At 36.5% G+C, this 18,643-nt stretch overlaps 1 protein-coding gene across 1 annotated transcript in view; it reads left to right on the forward strand.

Moving 5' to 3' along the window:
* Positions 1-616: 616 nt before the first annotated feature.
* elovl2 (ELOVL fatty acid elongase 2) overlaps positions 617-18,643 on the forward strand; it is a 127,463-nt gene continuing 109,436 nt past the window's right edge. Inside the window, exon 1 of the mRNA XM_058766113.1 lies at positions 617-763. Coding sequence (XP_058622096.1) covers positions 761-763 — 3 coding nt within the window. The 5' untranslated portion in view covers positions 617-760. The remainder of the gene's footprint in view (positions 764-18,643) is intronic.

Genomic DNA, 18,643 nt, shown 5'->3' on the forward strand with positions numbered 1-18,643 from the left:
TATTTCATGAATTAAGCTAAGCCAAATTTACAAAGACTTCAGAGTGGCATGCAGGTCATTCTCAAACACTGACCTTTGGAAGGGTAAATTTCTGTTTGTGTTTCAGACTATGCAAACATGTATAGCCCTATTCTCAGTACTTGGGGCACTGCAGGGGCATGTGTAGATCTGAGCTGCATCTGAAAGAATTTACTGGGTTTTACATATGCAAATGTGCATCATTCATGGGTTTTTATAAGTGGTCTATCCCTCAGATACACAATGGGGCTTTACAGAAGAGTTATGAACATAGTGAGAAAGTGGTTATCCAAAACTTGGGGGGAAAAGAGAGAGAAACTAAGAAAAGGGAAACTAAGAGAGCGAGAAATTCAATAAAAACATTCAAATAGTTTTATTTCATTATATTTACTGCATTACAACGTTATAACTAAGTTACCGCTTGGAAAAATTTTTCGGGGTGTTCGGGATCTTTTCTGAAATCCATGTGGGCCCTCGCAGGGTTGCCTTGGTTCAGACTGTGAACCCGTCATCTGATAGTCCATGTCATCGTAACAGCCAAGACTTGAGCCCCTATTGGTCATCCTCACTTCCGTTACACTTTTAGCATCACCGCGCCACCTCGCGTCACTCTACAGCGCTTTCGGGATCGGACGCACATTCGTTCGTTCTTTAATTCATTCATTCCACAGCAGAGGAGCGGGCGGCCTCGATCGGTCTACAGTTTCCAGCTGTCCCGTATTGTTTTGTGGAACTAGTAGATATGGTAAGGACCGCCATCTTCATACAGTATGTAATACATGTTTTGCGTGGGATTTTCTCATTGACGAGAACATTAAAATCCCGGTGGATACTGAGTGATCAAGAAAACTAGTACTTTAGTAAAATCACATCCGAACCTTTCTCTACTTTTATTTATTTTCGTGTATTATTCAAGTATTGTATGCATTTATTTTTTGTCAATCTGAATAAAGTTCAGTCATAGATAATGTACTGACTTGAACATCACTGCAGTTCTAAACTCATGCTGTAAAAATGTTTTGTCAGGTAAACTAACAAATTTGCTTTATGTTGTTTTATGTGTTATTAACATCTAAATTGACTGGTTGTATTCAAATCCTGTAGAAAAAAATAATTGCAATTATATTTTTAATGTACTTTATATATCAGAGATTACTCCTTATTACCTCATGTGAGTTATACAACTGTGAACACTTCTCATTGCTCATGCGGTGACATTTCAGTTTAATTCTATACACTGTAACTGTTCACTCTCTGCTGAAGAAGCCAGGTTACAAAGGTTTGATGTCAGGGTAACCTGGCACCAATCCAAATGACATGAAAAACTCCACGTGATCTTCATATATTACTTTGACAGCTGCTTATAACTCCAATTACCTGTAGGTCTACATGAAGTGCTTCTTGATCGTCCATTTAAGGAGCATAAATATATTTAAAATACATAATGCAGTGTCACTTCAGGAAAATACCGTGTATAGCTATATGATAATTCACTGTATGGTTAAAACACATTGTATATAGCACCCATATTGTGTACTGAAATTTCCACAGTATCAATGAGTTAAAAATCCCTTGATCCATCTGAAGGATAAAAAAAAAAAAGCATTGCATCATAAACCTTGACAAGTCAAACTAAATTTGACTCAACTGCACTGGGATGTGCAATGTACAGTGTGTGTACTTGTTTGACCTATATTATTATTACCATTATTGCTGTCACTATAAACTGACCTGTCAATCATCTTGTCACAGTTAACACCCTTATAATCCACATTTCATTTATACTACTTAAAAATTCTTACCACTATATTGGAGAGAAAAGATTTTCATTGATCTGCCAGTCATGGGGTTTGATTCAGAGAACTCTTTTCATGTTTTTATATAATGACACATTTAATACTTAATGGACAACCATGTTTTGCTATTGCACAGTTCATGCTGTTAAAACTTATATATCTTTACAAAAGTCCAAAATGTTGTTGCAGATGAAATATAACACAAATGACATTAAATAATTATTTTAAATTGTATTTAAATTAACCATTAATCACTCAAACCCAGTAGCAGCTCCTGACTTTATACTGTATGTCACGGGTTACCATGTTCTAAACACACAGATGACGAAGATGAAGGTAAAAAGTCTTTAATAAATCCACAGATAGGTAAATCCACATAGAGGGAAGGTTGAAACATGTTCAAGACCCGACAAATACAAGTATACAGACCGAATGAGGGTAAATAACGAGACACACCTGAACATAATGACGAACTCCAATAAGAAACCATGAGAACAACTCCGTGAAAACGGAACAAACTCAACTCAGTTATGTCGAAAACAAATCTTCTTTGATAAAATTATCCGTATGAAACCAACGCGAGGTACAGTCTCTCCAGTCTGAGCTCGCCTATATCACACCCACCCACGCACATCGCGCGCTATAAGATCATCATCCACGCGAAACCAGACTTGAGACGCGAGAACATGTAAATGTCCACATCACCTCCGTAGCCTATACAAAGAAAGATTCAAGTTCATCTCGGCTACTTTTCGTTTTTGGATCAGATTCCCGCCTAAAGTATTGCAGTCATGGATAAAAAAAATAACAAGCGTGAAAACAAAATTTAAAAACGCAAGTAAAAATATATTGCACAAGATTTAAAAGTGAAAGCAACATTTTTCAGAATAGCAAACAATGGTCACGGATAGAAAAATAATAAGCGTAAATCAAAATTTTAAACACATTTAAAATCATATTGCACAAAATTGAAATATTAATGCAAAGTTATCTGACTTGCGCACAAAATCATGTTTTCCTTGGTTATATTTCTCTTTTTTTTTCTGCTCTCAGACATTTTCTGCTCATATTTTTATTTTTTGTGCGCTGCTGTTTTTCCCTTCGCTCTTGTTTCCACGTTCTGCGCTTGCTTTCCCAAATGTTGCGGTTAGAGTTTCATGTAAATCAGGGCGGGTTTAAGCCTCATCATTGGTCCACTAGTTCTTGATTGACAGGTCCTCCTCAGCCAATCAGTCGAAGAGGGGCGGTGACGTCACTTCAGTGCGCCTCATTAGCTGCCGATGCGCGGCGTTCACTTGTACAGGTGAAAATGGACAACTGCCAGCTGGGAAACATTTTTCCATACAGGACACCGTTATATGTGTCTGTCTGTCACTGCTGTACGCCTGCCTGGCGATCCGTTAACGTTAAATGAGCCATACTAGCGACCCATCGTGGTTATATTCACCTGTATTTATTCGGCTATGGCCACATCACGAACAGGAGCAGCCACAACATACACCGGCCTCGCGAAGTCACTGTTATATGTGCCTGGCTCACCCATATCTGACTAATAATAAGTCTTATGGTTGTACTGTTAGGAGAGGATAATATGAGTAAGAGTAATACATCCCAGTCACAGTTGTTTAGTTTGCTGTATATTGCTCGTAATTGTTAACTGTCTGTAGGCAATAATTTTTTTGTCATGTATTTTTTTTTTTTTTTTTTGTAAACAGCTTTGCAGCTTTTTCTTTCATGTACAGTATGTAATTGATAAGGTTGATGGTTTTGTAAGATTTATCACATTTTGTGTTTACAATGATAAGGAATATCACCGGAGGAAGAGTGTTTTCCCCGAATAAGCTCCATTGAAAATCTTTATTGAACTGTAGTATAAAATCAATATAACAAGTAAATTTGAATGAGTTATTGTAACTATTTTCTCATTTTGCTCTATTTTGATGAAGAGTCCAAACAAAGCCACAGCAGAACAGTGTCCTACAAGCAACACACAGCAGCCTTTCATACTGAATTATTTACTTTAAATCATTCATTCAAAGGGCAGATTCATTCAGTGAGAAATAATGTCTTACTCTAAAGATACTTGCCGCCACCTGCTGGGTGTTTTACTTTCATATTGTTGCTGTATTCTAACTTTATACATTTAAAACGTTAATTTTATGCAATTATATGTAGCTTGTTGCATACACTGGTGTCAAAAGTATTCACATTCATTACTCAGGTAGAAGTATAGATACTAGGGTTTAAAAAAACTTCTGTAGAAGTTGAAGTATCAACTCAAGCTTTTTACTCAAGTAAAAGTGTAAAAGTACTGGTTTCAAAACTACTTAAAGTATAAAAGTAAAAGTAATGTAAGGGAAAAAATGCCATTAAGGACAAAAGCTTAGGCCTCGCCACATGGGCCTATTGTGCACCACCCACCTCCTCAAAAAAACATTTTTCTAAAGGCCATAATGACAATGTTATATTAAAATGTTAATGTTGAAAAATTTGGGTTGCACTAGGCTACCTGTTTCAGCCGCATATATGCCCATTAAAAATGAACGCATTTTAGTACAATGCAAATACATTAAAGAACCATATATGTGTACTACTGAGCATTAACGTGTTTCATGGAGCGGAAGATATGATGACTAATTGCCTATAAGTATTGTAATGGTGCAAAAAGTCAAACTTCAGAGGAATGTCATCATTAACCTTTATTGGAATGTAAATGTACACCCAAGCTTAGCTGCAGGAATCTGTGAGGGCAACGGACAAGAAAATTGCTGTACCCAGGGCAGGCTTAGTAACAATTACCCTTGTATGGTTGTCTATATACAATAAACATTAGTGCTGTCAAAATTAATGATTAATCCAAGTGATTAATAAACTCAATCCTGATACCTTCCTGGTTTGTACTATGCTCAATTCTATAGCTAATGGCAACAATGTCACATTTAACTAGAAGATGTAACAAACACTTTGGACTCAATGCTGTATGTACAACAACAGGGTAATCTACATCAGTTACATTTCGCTTGAGTTCTCTTCTTGAGTCTCTGCCACGGGCATCTTCGTACTTGGCTACATACGTCTGCTGTGCCCAGTGTTGGGGGTAACGAGTTACAAAGTTAGTATAGCCTACTTATCACAACATTGTCAATCGCAAACGCTAATTTATTCAAACGTCTCTCTACCGAACTACCTACTGTAGCTTCATTTGCGGAGGACGAAGAGAAAGCACCCGTTTGATAAATGAGCCAGTAGTGGAGAAATAATAACTTTTAAGAAATAATCTTTTTTGAGTAACGACCCCAACACTGGCTATGTCCTTGCTGGAGTGTTACGTGATTTGTGTCATGTGCAGGTGAGATGGATCACGTACAAACCAGTAGCGTGTTGGAATAGGCGTAAATCCCGGGGGGGACGGGGGGACAGGACCCCCCCATCTGAGGCTTGTCCCCTAAAAATATCATTACAAGCGACTCTGTGTATTGAAAATAATATAATGGACATATACTTAAAATAATTGTGTGATTAGTAAAACAAAATAAACGCAAAAAAAAAAAACGTTTTAAGTTCAGAAATGTTTTGATTCCCCCCTCCCTTTCCTCACAGTGGTTTGGTCCACTGCCTGCTTTCCTTCTTTACCGATACACGCACACGAGTCCGGCGGGAGAGAGCAAGTTAGTTATGTGTAAGTAACTTAGGCTGTCAAGGCTGTTTTATTCTCTTTAAACATCGGGTGAAATGATTCTTTCTCTTTAACACAGATGATGCTGGATCATTAATAAATTCATGACAAAAAATTATGACATCAGATGTATTTTCTATGAGTGATTATAAACCTTAATACCGTAGCTCACCCACTACAACTAACATGGCGATAAACCTGTGTGTGAACTGATATTAGGCTAATATTGTAGACCTACGTGTTGGGTTTTGCTCAATATGATGTTAAGTGGCAGATCAGTGGGTTTAATGCAGTCGAATTAATGCGAAAGAGACATAGGTTTCAGACGAAACCTAAAATACTATGGATGACGCAAAATAATAATTATAATATGACCGCGTGGTGAACCATGAACTCATATTTAAACATGGTGTCCATGCTATGTACACACATCTATCCTTACAAGTACAATTTTGGCTGTATTATTTGTGTCCCCTTCAAAAATTGCTCTTGAGAAATTTTACGTTTATTGTCCCCCCCTACTGTCAGATGAAATTTACGCCCCTGGGAATGATATATGTTTATACTTCTCATCCAACCACAATCAAATTCACTCTATCCGGATGGCGCGATTAATCTGGATAGGTTTTTTTTTTTTGAACGATGACAAGCGGAATGAAAACAAGCCGAAATGAAATAGGAGTAACGAGGCTATTTTTAAAATATAAGGAGTAGAAAGTACAGATAATTGCGTGAAAATGTAAGGAGTAGAAGTAAAAAGTCGGCTGAAAAATAATTACTCCAGTAAAGTATAGATACCCAAAAGTATTTGTACTTCGTTACTTGACACCTCTGGTTGCATAGTGATTATTTAAATACACATAATATGCAAATAAATCATTGTGTACATAACAAATCGACCTGTTCTCTGTAATTGTCTCCTCTGTAACACTTATCACTTTCATTGATCAGTAGTCAAATCTAGCCAAGTCAATGCAAAAACATTATTCATTCATTCATAATTAATTGACCAATTTACTCATTTAACCTTAACGGATCGCCTGCCTGGCGTACAGCAGTGACAGACAGACACATATACCGGTGTCCTGTATGGAAAAATGTTTCCCAGCTGACAGTACTCCATTTTCACCTGTACAAGTGAACGCCGCGCATCGGCAGCTAATGAGGCGCTCTGGAGCAGTGATGGGAATAACGGCATTATAAATAAACGGCGTTACTAACGGCGTTATTTTTTCAGCAACGAGTAATCAAACGAGTTACTGTTTCCCCCGTTACAACGCCGTTACCGTTACTGACAATAAAATGCGGCGTTACTATAATTTATAATATTATTATCATTTTATTTTTCAGTTTATCTGAATGGACGTACCACTGCGGTCAAGCCAGCCGCGCTTTGAAAACACACAGTCAAGCCAGCCGCACTTTTTGTGTGTGTTGCGCATGTAATCGTGCACTTACGGTACAGGTGCTGAGAGCAGTCAAAATGCATGTAAAGAAGCTATTATGCCGGCGTTTCCTTTATACCTTTTCTTATTTTAAAATTTTCATTTTTTGTTGTAATGTTTATAAATACATTAAATTTGTACACAAACGTTTGTATTGTACATTAATTATTATAAAACATTTATTAATGTTAATAAATGTTAACATTAATGTTTTTCATTCATATTTTTTTATTTTAATGTTTGTGTGTGTGTACATATATATATATATATATATATATATATATATATATATTATATATATATCCCATTTTTAAACACTCATAAAAAGCTTTGCTTTACAGATTTGCTCATTCTTTCAATTAGTATTTGTTCAAAGTGATACTGACTATCAGTGTATTTATTTTCAAGTCATTTTACTGTACAGTTTCAGAGAAAATTAAAAGCAAACTCACCACACACAACAAAATGCGTCCTAGCACTTGCACTGTCCCATTTTCCAACACTTATAAGAAGTGTTCCAAAATCACCCCAGACATTCTTGCACTTGGATTATTTGTATACATTCAAACACTCATAAAAAGTGTTCCTTTATAGGTTAGCTCATTCTTTCAATTGATATATACTGTTACTGTATTAATTTTCTAGGCATTTTACTGTATAGTTTTGGAGAAAACTAAAAGCAAACTCACCACACACAACAAAATGCGTCCTAGCACTTGCACTGTGTCCCATTTTCCAACACTTATAAGAAGTGTTCCTTTATAGGTTAGCTCATTCTTTCAAATGATATATATTCAGAGTGACCCTGACTATCACTGTGGTCATTTTCAAGTCATTTTACTGTATAGTTTGGAGAAAACTAAAAGCAAATTCACCCAAAACATCAAAATGCATCCTGGCACTTGGACTATGTCCCATTTTCAAACACTCATAAAAAGTGTGCCTTTATAGGTTAGCTCATTCCTTCATTTGATATATATTCAGAGTGACCCTGACTATCACTGTGGTCATTGTCAAGGTATTTTATTGTATAGTTTTGGAGAAAACGAAAAGCAAAATCACCCAAAACAACAAAATGTGTCCTGGCACTTGCACTGTGTCCCCTCTTCCAACACTCATAACAAAAGACCTATACAGACATAATAAATTTAGACAATTTAACTAAAATTAAAATAAATAACAAATGCAAATCAAATGAGAGTAGTTTATCAGTAATCCTTAATAATAACCCTGCCAAGCACACATGCTAAAAAAACCAACCTGGTCTCATAAAAATACGTACCTCTGCGCACTTTTTGTGCGACACCGTTTTACGTACCTTGCTGCACGTTTCGCCGCAGTTTCAAATAGAAAAGTCCACTGAGTGGCGCTAAAACACAGGTTCAATATGTGAACCCTGGCAAGTTTTTATTATGTAGATATTAGTACGTATTGCTGTTTTTTTTTATTACGTTGCTTCAGATACGTATTGCGGCTGTTCAGAATTCAAATATCCGGGGACTGTCGCTAAAGGTTAATGCTCTATCATGTTGGAAATATGCCCTACACCAAATCCAGCCCTAAACCTACCCGATAGTGTTAACAAATGCAAAACTGATATGAAAACGTATTAGCTGATGCAACTGTGCTATTTGAACTTCCTTTTACGCAGATTTAACTTTGTCGAACCGTAGTTACACGGGATTTGAACCAGTGCTTCTCGTTTCCTAAGTCCGTCTCCGTACTCTGTGAGCTACCAAACAAACTTATCTATGAAAACCCATAGATATGAAGCTGGATGTGTGCGAAGCTAACGTTCAAAAGCATCAGTTTTCAAATCTCCCAGTATATTAATATTGGTTTGAAGTCATAGCATAATATTCTTCAAGTAATTGTGCGAAAATTACGCTTTAATTGAATCTCTGTAAATTTGTGTGAAAGTGTTCATTTATTTTGGTGTACTGCAGTGATATGTACTTATTGGTACGTATTTCATGTCACGTTAAAAAGTGCACCCAGGTACGTAAATGCCATGAGACCAGGTAGAAAAAAACACAACTTACTTACACATAGTAAATGGTTATGAAAAAAAAACTGAAACAGAAGTGAAACAAGTAGGAAAGAGTTAAAACAATTAAACACAAACAAATTATGATAATATGATTTTATTAGGCGTGTGCATTAGTGTGCAGCAGAGAGTCAATAAATGTCCGCAGGTGCTAAAGCCACAGTAGACGCTGTTGTGCAGTCTGATGGGTTGCACATGAGTACAATAGTATGCTGAAAGTGCCGTTGTTCTACAAGACGCACATAGTTGTTTTCTGTAATAACAAAAGCAAAAAATTTATAAAAGTGTGATCATATTCAAACAGGGACATAACACTGCATCACTTTTATTTTTCTTTGTGTTATCAACTGTCTTTCCCTATCCCTGTGATTTGCCACTCATTGTATAGATTTTCATTTAAATAGATAATTAAACAGTTAATCTCAGTACCATATAATTGTAATGATTCAGTCAAGGTGGAGAAGTGAGGAATTCCAGCTGACCAGTTTTATTCAATAGCCTGAAGATTAAGATAAACAATAATAAAAAAAAAAAAAAAAAAAACACAGCTTTGCAGGCATATCACCATAAACAAACACAACCAACAACCAAAAATGAAACTGACAGGGCAATAAAAACGTAGAGGTGAGGAATTAGTAACCATGGACACAAATAACTACTTCTCAAATGGATGATGAACATAATCAGTTCTTATGGTTAAAAAGAAGGTATTCACTACATTAAATGACAGTAAAAAGTAAAATGTAAGAAGTCATTGTGTGTATAGTGCTTGAAAATGAGGAATGGTGTATGTGCTTGAATGGACTTTATTTTTTGAGGTGAGTTTGTCTTACATTTTCATCAAAGCTATACAGTAAAATGGCTTGAAAATGAAGACAGTCAGGGTCATTCTGAATAAATATCAATTGACAGAAAGAACAAACCTGTAAAAGGAAAGATTTTTCTGAGTGCTTGAAAATGAGGAATGGTGTAAGTGCAAGAATGGACTTTGATGTTAGGGGTGAAAGCTATGAAGAAAATATTTTGATGAGTGTTTGAATATACAGAAATAATCGAAGTGCAACAATGGAGTTTGATGTTTGTGGTGAGTTTGCTTTTAGTTTTCTCGAAAACTATACAGTAAAATGACTTGAAAATGACCACGGTGATAGTCAGGGTCACTCTGAATATATATAATTTGAAAGAATGAGCTAACCTATAAAAGGAACACTTTTTATGAGTGTTGGAAAATGGGACATAGTCCAAGTGACAGGATGCATTTTGATGTTTTAGGTGAATTTGCTTTTAGTTTTCTCTAAAACTATACAGTAAAATGACTTGAAATAATCCAAGTGCAAGAATGTTTGGGGTGATATTGCCTTTAATTTTCTCTGAAACTGTACAGTAAATTGACTGATAGTCAGGATCGAATATTAATTGAAAGAATTACCCTATTAAGAAAAGCTTTTTATGAGTGTTTGAAAATGAGATATATATACACATAATACATATATACTGTACATACACACACACAAACATTAAAATAAAAAAATAACAATGAATAAACAACATTAATATTAACTAACATTTATTAACATTAATATGATAATCAATGTACAATACAAACGTTTATGTACAAAAATAATTTGCAAACATTAAAATAAAAAATAAACATAAAAAATCAAAAGTTTAAAGGAAACGCCGGTATGACAGCCTCTTTAGCCTATTTAGACCGCTCTCAGCACCCTTACCGTAAGTGCACGATTAGACGCGCAAACCAAAAAAAAAAAAAAAAAAAAAAAAGTGCGGCTGGTTTGACCGTCCATTTCAAAGCGCGGCTGGCTTGACCGCAGTGACGTACTGTAAACTCTAGTGTGAAGGCGTATGACTCGCCGTCGCTTTGTCGCACACGCGCAAAGAAAGATACAGAGCAAGATAGTTTTTCATAACATGCAGAATTGACGCGCTACATGTAAAATATATTCTTTGTTGTATTTTCCTGTCAAAATAACAGAGTTCCTTTGGAATTCTTCAGCTTTTGAGAACTGCCGGGTTCTCTGGTAGTGGGCGGAACTTATGCGCAAGCGACAATCTCATTGGCTGGCTCTCACCTATTATTGTCCCTGTTTTGATTTCAGCAAATCAATTCGAGCGAATGCAGACAACGTGATTAATATTCATGAACCCAGCAGCTCATTAATCCTTAGTGCGTTTTATATTGTTATTAGTAGTAGAATTCGTAGTTTTGTTATCTTATCAGTATTATTTTTAGTTTCCCCCTTTTTTAATCGAAACACTAAATGACAAACAATATCTTAAGCACCACCACCAGTCCTAAGTTCAGTCAACATGACAAATAAAAATAATTACTAAAGTTCTATCATCATATAGACGGTTTCATCGGGCGCACGCGCCTGGACCGAAGTTAACTTCCGGTCTGATTTGTTTATTGGTCTTGTTAGTGGCTCCGGCTACAAACACAGTTAAAGTTAAGGTGATGATTAAGGAAGTTGGGCTCAGGTTGTTGTGCTGTGGGATGTGCTGTACATTTATTTATTTGTGGCAACCCGCTACAATATCAAAACTGACCGATTTTCTTGCTTCGTTGAATATGAGCACGTAATGCATGTTTAAAATCAAAACGAGGTGCAGGTGTTTTTATATCACTGTATTTCTGACAACTGTCTTTAGAAAATGTTCGATGTCATTTTCATTTAATCTAGTTATATGCCTGATAAAGCAGCGTTTGTAAACTCAGCGCTGCTTAACGTACAGCCCAACAGCCGTTTCCGGGAAAACCTCTAGTTCTCCCTCTTTAAAGCGCCTCCTGCTGGCAGAGAATAAATTTGCATTTATAAAAAGTCCGTCCAAGTAGTTATCGCCATAGATATATATATAAACACTAGATACCTCGTACGCGCTGTTGGCCAATGGAGGTCGACGTCCGCACACGGCGGCCATCTTGCCACAGGGTGCTCGCTCACTCTAACATTGTGTTGTATGAAGCATGTACTTTTTAAATAACCATAACTTGCTCAATTATCTACCGATTTTCAAACGGTTTGATTTGTTATCAACGTCAGAGATGTAGTTATGACACTGCATACATATGAATAATTATAACAATCTGCAATTTCAACATGTTACAGCATTCAGAATTATAGCCACGTTAATAACGTTTGTAAGAAACCAAACCGTTTGTAAATCCGTCAGGATTTCAGCGAGATAAGAAGATTTATCTTGCCAGAAAGCTTCCCTGTGGCAAGATGGCCGCCCTATGATGCCGGAAATGACTCCGCCTTAAGAGATCTAGTGTTTATATATATATCTATGGTTATCGCTGCATCTCAGTCCGTCTGATTTACGCAGCAAAAATATTTTGCTTGTTATCAAAACATAATCTACTCTAGAGGGACTTAGCTGTTGTTACTGATTGTATTTGGATGTCTACCGGAAGTTAAGTTAGGGCCACAAAAGCGCGCATGAGCAGTAACGTTTGTTTATGTTGTTGCCGTTGAAACCGTCTATAATGCTAAATTATCATATCAGATTATAATGCTTGACTGACTGATGCTAAGTGTCAGATATTTAAAAAAAGAAAGAAAAAAAAAGAACTGTGCCATTTTACAAACATAAGCTTTATATATATATAATTGGTTGATACTATTTACAATTATATATTGAATTTGATAGGTGTCTCTCACATTGTCCTACAGAAATATTAAAATAGATTAGTGTACAATGTTTTATAATAATAATTTATTCTATTTAGTGTCCATTTCATTAATTTAACCAAGTTATATGACATATTTGATAAAAATTTTTTAAGTAACGCAATAGTTACTTTCCCTGGTAATTAGTTACTTTCATAATGATGTAACTCAGTTACTAACTCAGTTACTATTTGTGAGAAGTAACTAATAACTATAACTAATTACTTTTTAAAGTAGCGTGCCCAACACTGCTCTGGAGTGACGTCACCGCCCCTCTTCGACTGATTGGCTGAGGAGGACCTGTCAATCAAGAACTAGTGGACCAATGATGAAGCTTAAACCCACCCTGATTTACATGAAACTCTAACCGCAACATTTGGGAAAGCAAGCGCAGAATGTGAAAACAAGAGCGAAGGGAAAAACAGCATAAGCACACAAAAAATAAAAATATGAGCAGAAAATGTCTGAGAGCAGAAAAAAAAACAGAAATATAACCAAGGAAAACATGATTTTGTGCGCAAGTCAGATAATTTTGCATTAATATTTAAATTTTGTGCAATATGATTTTAAATGTGTTTAAAGTTTTGATTCATGCTTATTTTTAAAAATGCGTTATTCATTTTTTGATTTACGCTTATTTTTCTATCCATGACCATTGTTTGCTATTCTGAAAAATGTTGCTTTCATTTTTAAATCTTGTGAAATATATTTTTACTTTAAAAATGAATTTTGTTTTCACGCTTGTTATTTTTTTTATCCATGACTGCAATACTTTAGGCGGGAATCTGATCCCATACGGGAGTACTCCACTACCGCTCCATCACGAGCACAATTAATGCCAACAGCCCATAATATAACAGCATTTTATCAAGAATTCAAGCATTAAACATCATTAGCTAGTTGACAGATATGTGGATCACTCAAATCAGAAATAATGTGAAGGTTATAATGACAGCGATGGACAAGTGTGGGAGGTTATATATGGGTCATTCTACAGAAACGTCCACTTTTCTGTCCCTAGACTTTAAAGAAATAGTACAATTGAAATACACATTAGGGTTACAATTTTTTTATATTTTAAAATGAAACAATATGTTATTTGAACAATTACACCTTCCTGAGCCATCAATGTGGCATTGTTTTTTTTTTATTAATTATATAGAATTCCAAGTACCACAAAACTGCTTGTCCCCACAGCCATGTACAGCAGGAAAGTGCTTTATTTTGAGGACAAAAACAGGATTTTCTATCATTTAAAATACAAAAGTCTATTCATAACTATCAAATATATGATATAAATGGCATAAAACAAAATGCCAAAAAATATTATAAAATATATAATGAAAATAGTGGTTCCCTGGAGTTGTGTCACTGGTATTACCGCTTAACAAAAGTATTTTATTTTGGAAAAAAATAAATAAAAATAAAATCACACTGATGACATCACTCGACTTCCTCATTCAAACATCTATGAAAAAAGGCCCATGTTTAGTCCACTGTTTCTTTTCAGTTATGAGAAATTTTCTCATTTATCTCATGATTTACCCATGTAAACCCTCCTTTACTATTTCATAATTTTGTGAGAATATTTCAAAGTTTACTCACAAATACGTAAAAGAAAGCTAAGTAGAAAGATGGGAAACATATGCTCCTCATTTTCAAAAGTTACTATTTTAGTGCTGTCCTGATTGATATATTTATTAGTCTATTAAATTTCATATCTTGCTTTTTTTTTTGTCAGTGTGGTGTGCCAGCTATAATAATAATAAGAAATGTTTCTTGAGCAGCAATCTGCATGATTTCTGAAGGATCATGTGACACTGAAAGCTGGAATAATGGAGCTTTAGCACGAGAGGAAAATATCCAAAAAGAAAGCAGTTCTTTCAAATTGTAGATTTACTGTTTGCTGTATTTTCTTTTTCTTTTTGATCAAATAAATGCAACCTTATTGAGCAGAAGAGATTTGTTTCAAAACCACCTTTTTTGAATGGTGGTATATACTATAGGCTATATTTTATTTGTATATATATAACCTATTTTAAAAGCATGCATTTTAACCCAAATATAAAAGCCCACATTAGCAGATAAATAATTAAAAATATATGTCATTGAATGCCACTTAACATTCATGACATATTTGATTTGACTGGACTTGAAATGCCATTATCAGTAGTTTCTCAAGGAGCAAAAAAGCCATGTGAATATAAATTAGGCTATATTTTCAAGAGCTGAATATCTCTTGAAATTTGGCATTCAAACAAACCGCAGCCAATCGTCAAACAAAAATCATTCATATAAATTTTTCTAAACAAGAAAAAACATACTGTGCTTTATCGTGTCTAAGTGTTTGCTATTGTTTTCACTGGAAATGATCGTTTAGAAGTGGTAGTATTGGTGTAAACTAGTGGCTTAAACTAACTAACAAACACTACTACACTGGGTGCGAACAGCGCGACGTTGTGTCAAAGCACACAGATCCTCATTATAATCAGTCATTCAGTATCTGAGCGCAAGAGCTACATAAACGGATGCCACGTTCTCTGCCGCACTCCACGCGCTTGCGCTACTGACAAGTTGACAAACAGATATAGAAAGTGCGCTTTGATGCATCTGGTGTAGAGACGGCTTTGGGATGTGGCAGATCATTTTCTTTTGCAAGTTTCAGCTCATACATCTTTGGTGTAAACTCACCTTAACTAAACGCCCCCCAAGAACACCTCAGCGCCCACCTTTCAAAAATATTGCTTCCAGCGTCCCCCGATGCTCTCCGAACGCCCCCTGGGGGGTGGTACCGCACCCGTTGAGAAACACTATTGTAAACCTAAACAAGGCTGGAATGGGTTACAAGACCATCGCCAAAGCAGCTTGGTGAGAAGGTGACAACAGTTGGTGTGATTATTCGCAAATGGAAAAAACACAAAATAACTGTCATTCTAACTTGGTCTGGGGCTCCATGCAAGATCTCACCTTGTGGAGTTTCAATGATCATTAGAATGGTGAGGAATCAGCCCAGAACTACACAGGAGGATGTTGTCAATGATCTCATGGCAGCTGGGACCATAGTCACCAAGAAAACTATTGTTAACACACTACGCCGTGAAGGATTGAAATCCTGCAGCGCCCCCAAGGTCCCCCTGCTCAAGAAAGCACATGTACAGGCCCGTCTGAAGTTTGCCAGTAATTCAGAGGAGAACTGGGTGAAAGTGTTGTGGTCAGATGAGACCAAAATCGAGCTCTTTGGCATCAACTCAACTCGCTGTGTTTGGAGGAGGAGGAATGCTGGCCTATGACCCCAAGAACACCAACCCCACCGTCAAACATGGAGGTGGAAACATTATGCTTTGGGGGTGTTTTTCTGCTAAGGGGACAGGACAACTGCACCACATCAAAGGGACGATGGACGGGGACAGGGCAGGCCCTGAGCCGTTCACTGACAAGCTACGCAATTTCGCGTTCATAATCGAAGGCGATTCAAACCTCTCAGCAGCACGACATAGAAGGCAGTCAGCAGCGAATTGTTACTCACCAGCACCCACTCTACAAAGGACCATCCCCAGACAACTGCGCTCATGTGGTGGTGTATAATCCAACACGGTAGAACCTGGTGAGGCAGTCGTCTGGGTAGTGTGTTAAGCTAGCAAGGTCCACAAAGTCTCTCGTGTGGTCCTTGAAAGAGTGACCCCCCTGCTAAAGCACGTGTTCTAGTGTTGACTGGCATGCTCTACATCAGTGGTCTCAAACTCAATTACTAGAGGGCCACAGCTCTGCAGAGTTTAGCTCCAACTAGTGATGTTCGGTTCTTGAACGAATCGTTCTTTTGAGCCGGTTCTCAGGAAGCAACCGGTCGAGACAGTTCAGAAATTGAACTGAATCGAACTTTAGTTCCGGGTTGATGACGCAGGACGCACAGCCAAAGTAACACGTAGAGAAATGAACATTCAATTCACGGGTAACAGCTCTGGTGGACATTCCTGTAGTCAGCATGCCAATTGCACGCTCCCTCAAAACTTGCGACATCTGTGGCATTGTGCCGTGTGATAAAACTGCACATTTTAGAGTGGCCTTTTATTGTGGCCAGCCTAAGTCACAACTGTGCAATAATCATGCTGTCTAATCAGCATCTTGATAATCCATCCACCTCACAGGTGTGGCATATCTCGGCAAAGGAGAAGTGCTCACTAACACCGATTTAGACAGATTTGTGAACAATATTTGAGAGAAATAGGCCTTTTGTGTACATAGAAAAAGTCTTAGATCTTTGAGTTCAGCTCATGAAAAATGGGGGCAAAAACAAAAGTGTTGCGTTTATAATTTTGTTCAGTGTGTGTATATATATATATACACATACACATACACAGGTGCTGGTCATATAATTAGAATATCATCAAAAAGTTGATTTATTTCACTAATTCCATTCAAAAAGTGAAACTTGTATATTATATTCATTCATTACACACAGACTGATATATTTCAAATGTTTATTTCTTTTAAATTTGATGATTATAACTGACAACTAAGGAAAATCCCAAATTCAGTATCTCAGAAAATTTGAATATTTGGAAGGTTGGAAGGTTCTAGTAAGGCTAAAGAGCTTGATAAGCTGGATCAGGTGTGCTTGATTAGGGTTGGAGCTAAACTGTGCAGAGCTGTGGCCCTCCAGGAATTGAGCTCGAGACCATTGCTCTACATAATGTACATACATAGAATATTATCTTAGATTATACACCATATTTAACACACCTGATTGAGATCATCAGCTCCTTAGGAGTGAGCTCCATGAACTGAACTGTAGGCCTGTCCACACGGATTACGTTAAAATTTTGTATCGTATTGGCATTTCGTCCAGAAGGATCCAGCTGTATTTTTATTAACTAACATTAACACAGATTAATAAATAATAATGTAATAAGTGCATTGTTCATGTTCGTCTTTGTTGTTGTATTGGGATTGTATACAGCGTGCAAGGTTTATGTGCATGCTCCAAGTCTTCTTCTCCATTTTTAGTGTATCTATGTGGCATAATTACAGCGCCACATACTGGTGTGGCATGTATACTACATTATTTTGAGTCGGTTTCAGTGGTTTTGTGTGTACGCAGCTATTTCTTGAGACAATGCCGTGTTTATTTAGAACGAGGGAAAAAAAGATTGAATAGGGAAAGCTCTGGCTTTGTGTGAATGAGCCCTCAGTGTGTCAGATAAGGGAGACATAAAAAATGTGCAGAGCAGGGGGTCCCCAGGACTAGGATTAAGAACCACTGATTTAGAATGTTATGAGTTGTGGAAAAATTCAGGAGAGGAAAACAAAGCCACATTGAACACAAAGCATTTACAGGCTTTTTTAATTAGTTTTTTTTTTTTTAATTATTATAAAACACTGTGGCCAAGACATTTTGATGTACAAAGACTTGGAAAAAGTTTGTCTGGGCCAGTCAGAACGTTTTTGTAAAAAAACAACAGTAGCAAAGTTTTACAAATTGGGAATTTACTATAAATGTACATATTTTATTATATAGTGTTAATATACCAAATTTTAATATAATACATTTCTGGGAGTTACTTAAATAGTCTAATAGACTATCTTGGTAGCATTGATACATGTATTGATATGACCACATTGACTGACACCATTGGATGGGAACAAAACTTTGAACTGAATAAGGATGGATGATGGTACTATTGTCTTCTTTAGTGCTGTTTTACAGTTGAAACACATCCTGCAACATCAACATAAGTACTGAACTGACTTGAGGTAACAAACAACATTGCTGCCTTTTGTAGAACCTATAGCTAGGCTATAGCCTATAGCTGAATTGAACTTGTTTTAAATGGATGTTTCTTGTACAGCCCAGCACTTCTTCTCCGCCAGTTTACGTTGCCAGTCCCATAGTTTACCCACCACCCTGCCCTGGCTCGGTGGACAACTGCAGTGGTTTACTTTTACAATGATTGCTCACCTTAGAGATGCAG

This window comes from Onychostoma macrolepis, chromosome 24 (assembly GCF_012432095.1).
Source record: "Onychostoma macrolepis isolate SWU-2019 chromosome 24, ASM1243209v1, whole genome shotgun sequence".
NCBI lineage: Eukaryota > Metazoa > Chordata > Actinopteri > Cypriniformes > Cyprinidae > Onychostoma > Onychostoma macrolepis.